Raw genomic sequence first — 10,793 nt, 5'->3', positions numbered from 1 at the left:
TATGAATCAACTTTTGTGAAGTGTGTCTATAGTGATGAAATTAATGGAAATCCAAATACCATTTAGGACAGCTTCTTTTATTTTAAAAGATCAGAGTCTATTTAGGAAGTAACCAGTCACGATTGTCTTACAAGAAACTACTTGGGAAATTAACAAATATGTTGTTGTTTTTTCATCAAATAATGAGCCATTTTCAGGTCAAAGTTGACAAATGTTGTCATAAAATCTGCAGAGATAAATATTGGTCATGCAGCTGCAATAACCAGTCATTTGAGGTTAGACCATAATCAATAATGACAACAAGGGATTTTAAAAGCGCAGAATAAGAGAGTGATACGAGTTAGTTACACTTGTTTGATGCATCTTGACCTGTTATTAGGGGTGTGTATTGGTAAGAATCTGGCAGCATGAACTATTTCACTGTACAGGGACAACAATAAAAACAAAAGCTGCTGGAGTTGAATGAATCCTCTCGTCCTCAGTCATTGCCAGGTTCTAGCAGGATTCTATTCGTCCTTTCTTTCTCTCTTCAAGGGAGTAATGTCTGCGGCTGTCTAGCTTCTGGAAGTTTAATAGCAACACAAAAATGCAAAGTTGTGAAATGCATGATAATTGTAAATAAATAAAGTAAGTAAGCAAGTAATCTGTATTTATATAGCGCTTTTCCAGACCAGGGTCACAAAGCGCTTAAACAATCAAAACAATACTAATAACAAATAGTGTTGATTTTTATACACCCTTATGAAACATGTACCATTAAAAATCCATTAAAAAAAAGTAGAATATGATTTAAAAGCCAATGAATTTAAAAAAGTTAAAAAGAAAAATGTTTAACTAAATAAAATCGATAGATTGCTGTTGATTATTGATACAGTATCATGGTGGGAAAACATCGCATATATATTGTTGTATCTATATTTTTCTAACTCTCCTACTTGGTGTAATCTGCAGTTCATTTATTATTTCTATCACACGCCCTTCTTTCCAGTCAGTCAGTCTTGAGAAATCGCCAAATCCGTGTATTGATCGTGTTGGATTTTGTCCCTGTCGCGCTGCCGTACAAATGGAACTTCTGTTTTGGGAGTGAAGTTTCACAATCTGGGCTCCGCCCCTCCGCGCAGCTGCCCCATGAAAACAAGCGCTACCGATCACCAATAGGTGGTCGCAAAAGTTCCCAGTAACTTTTTTTTTTTTTATCGGGGCGCACTCGAGAAACACCAACAACCGGACAGAAAGCAAGGAGACGTCGACACTTTCGCCGCCATGAGCATCGAGTTCGCGCCGCTCAACATTCCTCTGCGCCGGAGGCTCCAGACCGCGGCGGTGCTGCAGTGGATGTTTTCTTTCCTCGCTCTGGGTACCAACTTGTTTTCTCTCCTCCTTTCCAACGAGAACTCACCTTTATTCATCTTTATTCTGACACTAATATTTTCCATCACAAACATCTGATCATCTTCTGTCATGTTTTTAAAGCTCAATGCTGTCTGGCAGCGTTTGTCCTCCTGGCTCTCTCTCATTGGTGGACGCTCGCCGTTCTGTACGCTGGTTGGTTGTGGCTGGACTGGGACACGCCCACCAGCGGGGGTCGGAGGTCACATTGGATTAGGAGCTGGGGTGTTTGGGAATATTTTAGGGAGTATTTCCCAATCACGGTAAGATTATCAAGCAGTGCACACACGGATCAATCACATGACCACTGAAAAAAAAAACGATAAGATTAAGTTATCAATCGAACTAGATTGACATTTCACTCTGCCTGCTGACATGGATCAAAGTACATTCTAAAAGTAATATTTATGCAGCACTTAAATTAATAAAAAAAACAACATAATTAATTAAATATATCAGTGCCATCCGAATAATGAATTGTTGAATTAAACATTTCAAATGTTGACACTTTTAATTTCTTTATTGAAATGTTTATGCTTTAAAAGCATTTAAATTGTTTTTATTGAATAATTGTGTGTATATTGAAAGGCTTTTTTGAATAATTACAATTTTCTAATAATTAAATAATTTGTATATTTAAAGGTTAAGTTTGTTTTATTGAATAATTGAGTTCAGTTATTTGTATATTAAAAGGTTAAGTTTGTTTTATTGAATAATTGAGTTCAGTTGTTTGTATATTTAAATGTTAAGTTTGTTTTATTGAATAATTGAGTTCAGTTGTTTGTATATTTAAATGTTAAGTTTTTTTTAGTGAATAATTGAGTTCAGTTGTTTGTATATTTAAATGTTAAGTTTGTTTTAGTGAATAATTGAGTTCAGTAAATTGTATATATTTAAAGGGTAAACCAGTTGAATCATTTTTATAAAGGTTGCATCTTTTTTTCTTTCATTCATTTCATCAAACTTTTGGATATTTTTAAAATCAATGCGTTACATACATTACATACAAATGTAAATGTAAAGATCAATATTATAAAAGCAAATGTCGAAAAAATTAAACATTTTATATTTCAAAATATAATAATGGCACCGGACAATACCAAATAAGTATTGAGATTCTTGATTATTAAAAACAAATATTCCTTCAAATATAGGAGTTATTCAATTTAAATATTCAATAAATGAAAAGTCTACCTTTTAATATAAAGGTAGAGTTTGTTTATTCTAATATAAAATATATATATATAAATAATTGAAGTTAATTATTCAAAAAATATTCCAAAAAAGGTTAATTTGAAATGTATGTTTAATGCTCTCATAAAAATGTGTTTGTACAGTGTTGACTTGTTTTGTAAATCCATTTTTTTCTTTAAATCAATAAAGACTGGTTTCTCGTACATCTATCTACTCATCTGGCATACAGTATATAAACACACTGAATTGTTTAGACTATAACATCTACACCATATATAAAACGTCCTTCATAATTTCTGCCGCTTGTGTTTACATTTCAGTTGGTTAAAACTGTGGACCTGGACCATAAAAAAAACTATATCTTTGGGTTTCATCCACATGGTGAGTCTTACATGTTCGTCTGCTGGTTGTTTTTCTCAAGCCATGCGACAAATTATCAACTCTCTGTGCCTCTTCACGACAGGAGTGCTGGTCGCAGGGGCGTTTGGAAACTTCTGCACCGAGGCGACGAGATTTTCTCGACTGTTCCCGGGACTGAGGCCGCACCTGTTGATGCTGCCATTTTGGTTCAGGATTCCTCTCTTCAGAGACTACATCATGTGCGGAGGTACTGGCCTTCAATGTTAACTTTTCCCCTCATCTTTTCTTCCCTCTTTCACTTAAAAACTTCGGCCCCAACCATGAGGAAAAAAAATTGCCTTTGGTTTATCAGCTTAAATACTTTGCTCTTGCACTAATAATCAACATTAAAATTAAATAATGGCATATATTGGAACTATAATCATTTAATTAAGGTCATGAAAAAGGAGGGGGTTTATTCTGTAAATGTGTAATCTCAAAACTGCTCTCTGATTTGCTTGCTGAAGTTGCACTATTGATCGATTGACTCGCAAAACCTGAACACCAACTGTATTGCAGCATTCTGTCAATATTTAACCTTTGTGTTTGCGTTATCTTTTGACTTTGAGTTGTCCAGAGTCTGATAACCATTAGTGGCTTCCTGTCCAGATGGAATATTAATTTCAAACTGAAGACTGGATCAAAGATGTTTGTTTTTTTTATTATTACATTTATTAAAACTCTCCCGTCGCCCTTTATTTTCCGCATACGCCCAAGTTTCTTTGCATCGGACACTGAAATAGAAAATAAATCACTAAAATATATATCAATATATTTTTTAACAGTACTGTATTGATATTTACCAGTACAGTATGAATGGTTGTTTGTTTTTGTTCCTTCAATTTGTTTATTTTTTAGTTTTTAATTGTTTTAACTTTTTATGTTTTCACATTCAAATAATATTTTTGTCACATTTAATAGTTACCCCTTGTGTTGCTTCGGGGTCAAGGTGAAACTTGACTTTGTTTTGGCGCCTTTGGGTCACATTGACCCTATGATAACACAAGGGTTAAATAAAGTGTGTGTATGGTTTTAAATATTGATCTGTCTTTCACAATTAACACACAAATAGACTTTGTTTATTTTTGTGTTGCAATTAAACTTACTGTTGCTAGATAGCAACAATCATCACATCCAGCCAAAGGAGCAATGAAATCTTGGCAATGACTGAGGACAAGGGGATACATTCAACTCCAGCTGCTTTTAAAGCTGGGCATACTTTGTCGTTCAGTACTAATACTTCAACCAAACGAGATTTGAACAATCGCAAGATGTCACTAAAATTCAGTGTCCCTAAAAATCATTGCATGTTAATTGAAATATATCACATGAAATCATATAGTGAGTTATTACGTTATCGTTATCGTTTGGACCTTGTGGGCCTCTAGTGGTAAAGTAAATACTTTAAAGATATTTTTATATATTGTTTAAGAAGAGCTTTTAGATGTTGTTATTAAGATTTGGGCCCCTAGTATAAGTTGAGTTGTGACACCACTGTTCAACTTTCACGTTTTCTGCTCGTTCAATTTTCTTTTTTTCCTTTTTTGTGTCCGTCCAGGACTGGTTTCGAGCAGCAAAGACAGCTTGTCATATCTTGCAAGTCAGCCTGGGGGAGGAAACGTGGCCGTCATTGCTGTAGGTGGAGCTGCAGAGTCTCTAGAAGCTCGACCAGGATCTTTAACTCTACAGGTTTGTAATGCCTTGTGACCTCTGAACTCATGATTGCTACAACTACAGCTGAGATGAGTGAAGGAGCAGTGGTTGTTTCTTTGCTATCAACTAAAACCACAGACATTTATTGATTCATTCATTTGTGTTTACTTTTTTTTTTAAACGTGTCTTTAGATTCGCAGCAGGAAGGGCTTCGTCAAGCTGGCACTTAAGCATGGGTAGGTGGAGCACATTTGGATAATTCTCAGGTATTTAGTGAACCCATGACTTCTGACGCAGAGCACAGCTGGTTCCTGTGTTTTCGTTTGGAGAGAATGAACTTTTTGATCAAATCGAGAACCCAGCAGGTTCCTCTCTCAGGAGACTGCAGGTTGGTGATCATTTATGACAAGTGTATCTGTGCTTTATGTCAATAAAAACAAGGGTTTTGAACTCTAGCTTCAGTCAGTAAAGCAAAGTCTTGATAAATAAATACAGTAGTTTACACACCATAAACCACTACTTTTTTCCGAAACGAGCAGCAAGTGTAGTTATTTTTACAACCTCCAGGAGGCGCTCTAGCAAGAAAAGCTAGACAGACGGGTAGAAGACGCACCAAAAGCTGCATGCTAGCAACCTTTAAAGAAGAAGAAAAGACAATAGTTTTATTTGATAGCTTGTTTTGAACAGTCAATTTGTGCATCATGAACACACACTTGCATTGGAAAACACATAGAGAAATGTCTATGATGATGGATGTTGAAGAAGGAAATAAACCTTGCCATTAATTAATTTGTGATGGAGACGGCAGCGTAAAAAAAGTATCTATACAATTAAGAAAATTTGTTTCTGTGTAAATATTTTGAGTTGTCATTTCAAAACACCTGCAGCTTTAAGACATTTGTGACATATCATATTATGTTGTTTTTTGAGTAAACTTGAGTAGATTTTTCCCTTCGCTGTCATCCGTGTGAACAGAACCGCCTGCAGACCATCATGGGAATAGCAATGCCCTTGTTCCACGCTAGAGGAGTTTTTCAGTACAGCTTTGGTCTGATGCCCTACAGGCAACCCATTCACACAGTTGGTACGTTCTTGCACGGTTAACAGTAGTAAAATGTAAATACTGTTGTTCCTGTGATAAACTAGATCCTAACATGCATATATTGACACAACATTGTTGTTTCTCACTTGTGTGTTAGTCGGAAAACCAATCCCGGTGAAACAAACTCCCAGTCCCAGCAGTTCGGACATTGATGCACTTCACGAAGTCTACCTTCAGTCGCTCACAGAGGTTTTCGAGCAGAACAAGCAGAAATATGGCCTGAAGGAGCACCAACACCTCAAGTTCATCTAATCATGGTGAACTCCGTTGGTAACAAGAGATTAAACTTTCAAATTCCGTCATGGTATCGACATGCTTTTCACATGTTGCCTTCAATGTCCACTAATGCATCCGCTGCACATTTAATTGCATTCTGCTGGATTAAACTCAATGGTTACGTGTTTGTTTGTTCAATAAAATGATTATTGTTCATTTTTAACAACTTTGCACAACGTCCTTCAATGAGATCTACAGGTTCACAATTTCTGTAAAATAAAATGAAATAGGTCACATAAATGCACAGAGAAATACAGTACAAAGGACATGAAAGTGCTTCAAAGGTGGTTCAGTCTTTTCTCAAAGTATCTATTTGGTTGGGTCCTTAAAGGCAGTAAATGTTCCAGTCAACCTTAAGGTAAAGGTTTACACTATTCTTGTTTTTTATCAAGTTTTCGACAGTGTAAGAAGTAATACCAATAGTTTTATTTAAATACAATAGTGTCACTTGCATCTGTTTTTTTTAATTGATTCATATAGTTGTTTTTTGTGTTGAAACCCTCAAATATTATTTGTATATAACTTATCAACATTGGTGGAGGTGAATAACAAATTAACAAAATGTCAATGTGCTAAATCCCATCAAAAAATAGAAGACCACAAGAATAAGACAAATTATTAGTTGTGGTAATACATGGACAAAACTTTCAACCTAGTTTATTTTGGTTTTTAAACTAGAAGGAGCTACTCTGCCTGCAGTTATTACAAAACTCTGCAGCAAGAATTCTGACCTGCTCTAGTAGAAGAACTCACATTTCTCCGATCCTTAAAACTCTTCACTGGCTGCCAGTTTCTTTCAGGATCAACTTTAAAATTCTGGTTCTTACTTTCAGATCTTTTCATGGTCAGGCTCCTCCTTACATCAGCGATCTAATCCAGCCTTACACCCCAGCTCGGGCTCTGAGGTCTGTGGATCAGAATTTACTGATGGTTCCTGAACACGGTTCAGGACCAGAGGAGAGAAATCCTTCCAGGCTGTTGTTCCTAAGCTTTGGAACGATCTTCCTCTCCCTCTGTGTTTGATGATCTACTGACTCCTTCAAGAAACATCTGAAGACGTTTTTATTTGTGCAGGCTCTCAGTGTATTGGTTCATTGATTTCAACTGTGTATTGTTTTAGATCGTTAAAGCGGTTCACAAATAACTATTACTTACTTACCTTCTCTTTTTTTCATTTTTCTTTACTGAACTGCATTCCGTGCCTTTTGGCCGTGTGGGGTAGCTGTAGTGACGTCATCTAGTAACCAAGCGGAGGGAAATCGGAAGAGAAGAGTATTTTCAAACAGCTGAACAAGAACTATGTTTTCTTAAGAATATTTACACACCTGACCATTATTCCCAGGCAAGGTAAAGTCTTCTGTAAAGATCCCTAAACGTGTATGTTAACTCTTTTTTTGCGACTTGTTTTAACATGTTTATTTATCTAAACCCTAAGTAAGAGGATTGACATCACAGCCGCAAACATTATAGAACTGACGCAGTTATTGAGAGGTTTTTGAATTAAAACTCATAGTCAAGGTTGCAGAAAAGAAACTTTGACAATATTCATATGAATGTTGACGCTGCATTTTTGACAGTCTTTGTTACAGTTAACGTTAAATAAACCACTTGTTTAAATACAACTGAAGGTAATAACAAATGTGATATCTCCTCAAAAGTTCTATCATAATAGTTTTTTTTGATGTTGTATAAACTTATTTGACAAGATATCCGTTATTTTAAATGACCCCCTGTACTTTTTTGAGTTCACAGTCTGCTGAGTGTTCCTTGTCACTCGCTGGTGGTTTAATAAACAAAACAAATGTATGTTTCAGGATGGCGGACTCACCCTCTTCATTCTGTCTCCGAACGGATGCCTCGCCACCAAAGCCCTCCTCTTATCCTTTCATCTCCAACAAATATCCTGAACTCGATCTGTCCTTCGTGGGGGATTCTCAACATTCAGATCTCAAGGGCAAAGGTCAGACCAAAAAAACAGTGAGGAGTGAGAAAGTGAGTGACTTCACCTGTTGTATTTGTCTTCCTTCAGTCTTGTTACTGGTGTAACGGATCTACTTGTGTCCTACTATAATTTGAAGCTTTATTTGAATCATCCATAGGTCAACACATCTGAACATAAATTCAGATCCAAGAATTCCACTAAAAGTCGGCGGAAGACAACTGGTCAGTCGACATCTCTACCTTCTGTGTTTTAATAGTAAATCAATGGTGTTAAGATTATTTCAATCCCACCACATGCAGCATCTCCTACCCCGAGTCCACAGAACGAGTCTCCGGCGTCCAATGATCCGCTGTTCAGTTTGGACGGGGTGGAACTTAACTCAACGCTCTGTCTGAAAGCACAGATTGAGGCCCTGCAGGTTGACTTGCTTTATCACACAATTAAATACGTTTGTCTCCATATTTACCTGTGTTTCTATTGTAGGCGTCAGAGTTTCAATCTCAAAAATGTGTTGAAAAGACTCTTCAGAGTTCAGAATGGACCAAAAAGCTGATCGACACCAGAGCCACTGAAGGTATAAATACTGTTTATGTTTATGCTTTAGATCAGGGGTCCCCAACCTTTCATATGGAAAACATTTACCATTAGTTTACAGGATTATTTTTTTATCTTGACTTAAACGAGCGTCTTGTTGTGTCAAGAATCACAGACTAATCACAGAAAATACAATCTTTTTTTTCAAAACAACTTAAAGAAACACTGCGAACACTGTTTTAAATGGTTGTCTACTAAGAAAGTACTTAATAGCCAATTATCCCAGATGTAAGCGATTTTAAGCACGTATGAAGGCTCTTTCGAAAGAGCGCATAGATTTGAGTGTTTTCCAGACACGTTCTTAACTACTTTCTTAAGATCAAACCAAAGCTTCGGAAGATGACAATGTGTCAAATTCCAGAGTTTTTTTTTTATTTTTTATGTGTAGTTGTTAGAAAGCCTGTACCTTTTATTTGATTTAATGGAGGGGAAACCAGTAAATTATAATATGTTCTCATTTTGTTATAAAATTCCTACGTATCGTACGATCGGTGCAGGAAAAGTTGTGACGTGTTTCTACCAGTCTCTACCTTATATGCATATATGTGGATTTATTGCAGTGAATAAATGAAAAAAAGTGAATTTGATGTTGTTTTATAGCTTAATTAATCACACTGTTTAATTAATGTTTAACGGTATAGTCATAGTAGTACTATAAACTCATACATACAGATGTGTGTGGAAAACATCAATGTGTAATTGAATGTTTCTCCTCTAGTGAGAGATCTTCTTAATCTAAGAAACACAGGGTTCTTAAGAGCCAGAATACACCTCAACTTCAAAGAACAACGATCCCAGAAGAAAATAAACAGTTTATGAACAAGTTCAATAAAACTTAAAATTGCATGCAACAATGCCACACGCATTTATGGCAAACCTTCTTGGAGACTCGAGTGTCATTTGGAAAAACAAGCAGGCAAAACTATTAAATCCTTTGAGATACACATTACAAGTTTTTTAGTGCTTAAGAATGATACGAAAGAATGTTATCATAATGAAACATGATGAACACAAAATAATTGCCAATGGAGGTTTACACTTTATTTGCATCTTCTTTTCCATCCATCCATCATAATAACATTGGTCCTCTCTCTCTCTCTCTGCAGGAGTTAACATCACTCGTTCCAAACTTCTCTTCAACTCCCTGGTCAGCATTAAAGTCCAGGAGGATCAGCTGATCAGTCAAGCCCGGCAGGACCGGTTGACTCCGCCCGCACCTCAGTGCAGGGAGCGGGAAGAGGACACCCCCTCGCTCCACTTCTTAAAGACTCATGACCTGTACAGACAGGTGGCCCTTCCACCAGATGAGGAGTCGCCGTGTAAATATCCTTGTCCCTCCCCGTTCCCTGTGTTATCCACCTTTGACCTGCACATACGGCAGAGGCGGTGGGAGTCTTGATCGTGAGATGTTTTCTTAATATGTGTTTTTTAAAGTTGTGTAAAATGCTCAGAGAAGTTATTATTTAATAAATATTACAAATGATTCCACTCTACTAACCTTACCAGAAAGTCTTTGCTCACTCATCCAAATATTCTAAATGACGTATTCAGTTCACTTTACTCCGTCAAGGAATTTCCTCCGCCCTAAATATTCCACATTCGACGGTATTAAAATTGTTGGGGGGACAGAAAATCACCAAATTAAGGGAATGGATGTCGAGTAGTGATTGATGGATGTCGAGTTGGGGTTGATGAGGCCTCGTGAAATGTCTGATGAAGTATCATGATACAATGTCTTTATTCAGAAAGGCCACTAGATGTCACTCTTTGCTTTATAATGTTAGGCTCTGATCTACTAATTCAATGAAACCTGGCATCATTTTGGAACTTAGAGTGACATCTAGTGGTCCTTCAAAATAAACGGGGTCTTGATCACAAATCTATTTCATTAGACCTTATCAATAGTGATGGTCTGATGAAGCTTCATGAAACAGTGTCATGTTGTTTAGCGGTCAGTAGGTGGCGCCATCACTTTAAAAGTGATATGTTTCATTAGAACAGTTGTTCAAAAACAAAGGAAAAAAGTGCAGAGACCGCCATCTAGTGGACTCTTAAAAAAATAACACTGCATCAGACCATCACTACTCATCAACCCATACGCTAGTCAATAGCTAGTAATAGTATCTGTCCAAGATAATAGATTGTAGAGAGTGCCATCTAGTGGACTCAGAAATTAATGACTTGACTGACAAAGTACAATACAATAATCTAACGATAATCTGATGGACGAGGCTTGGATTGGCA

General features: G+C 36.6%; 2 protein-coding genes across 2 annotated transcripts; both read left to right on the top strand.

Annotated features, from left to right (window-relative positions):
- Positions 1-1,119: 1,119 nt before the first annotated feature.
- mogat3a (monoacylglycerol O-acyltransferase 3a) lies at positions 1,120-6,173 on the top strand. Its single transcript, XM_087788124.1, has 9 exons — positions 1,120-1,357; positions 1,474-1,652; positions 2,904-2,964; positions 3,047-3,190; positions 4,541-4,671; positions 4,828-4,871; positions 4,933-5,023; positions 5,611-5,719; positions 5,835-6,173. Exons 1-9 carry the CDS (start codon positions 1,264-1,266, stop codon positions 5,987-5,989), a joined length of 1,008 nt encoding a protein of 335 aa, XP_087644250.1. The 5' UTR covers positions 1,120-1,263; the 3' UTR covers positions 5,990-6,173.
- A 1,053-nt stretch (positions 6,174-7,226) lies between these two features.
- On the top strand, positions 7,227-10,042 carry ppp1r35 (protein phosphatase 1, regulatory subunit 35). The gene is made up of 6 exons (XM_087788123.1): positions 7,227-7,360; positions 7,828-8,005; positions 8,113-8,176; positions 8,255-8,373; positions 8,439-8,529; positions 9,656-10,042. Exons 2-6 carry the CDS (start codon positions 7,829-7,831, stop codon positions 9,946-9,948), a joined length of 744 nt encoding a protein of 247 aa, XP_087644249.1. The 5' UTR covers positions 7,227-7,360; position 7,828; the 3' UTR covers positions 9,949-10,042.
- The last annotated feature ends 751 nt before the right edge of the window (positions 10,043-10,793 follow it).

Source organism: Callionymus lyra, chromosome 4 (assembly GCF_982586985.1).
Source record: "Callionymus lyra chromosome 4, fCalLyr1.hap1.1, whole genome shotgun sequence".
NCBI lineage: Eukaryota > Metazoa > Chordata > Actinopteri > Syngnathiformes > Callionymidae > Callionymus > Callionymus lyra.
Note: the sequence above shows the minus strand (reverse complement) of the source record. Positions and strands in the feature narration are given on the sequence as shown.

What these genes read in the sequence shown, in the direction of transcription:
- mogat3a (XM_087788124.1), top strand. Translation starts at nt 1,264, where the DNA reads ATGAGCATCGAGTTCGCGCCGCTCAACATTCCTCTGCGCCGGAGGCTC. An exon ending in CCTCTCTCAGGAGACTGCAG is followed by an intron (nt 5,024 to 5,610) that starts GTTGGTGATCAT and finishes CCGTGTGAACAG; the next exon opens with AACCGCCTGCAGACCATCAT. An exon ending in GCAACCCATTCACACAGTTG is followed by an intron (nt 5,720 to 5,834) that starts GTACGTTCTTGC and finishes CTTGTGTGTTAG; the next exon opens with TCGGAAAACCAATCCCGGTG.
- ppp1r35 (XM_087788123.1), top strand. Translation starts at nt 7,829, where the DNA reads ATGGCGGACTCACCCTCTTCATTCTGTCTCCGAACGGATGCCTCGCCA. An exon ending in AAACAGTGAGGAGTGAGAAA is followed by an intron (nt 8,006 to 8,112) that starts GTGAGTGACTTC and finishes AATCATCCATAG; the next exon opens with GTCAACACATCTGAACATAA. An exon ending in AAGTCGGCGGAAGACAACTG is followed by an intron (nt 8,177 to 8,254) that starts GTCAGTCGACAT and finishes CACCACATGCAG; the next exon opens with CATCTCCTACCCCGAGTCCA.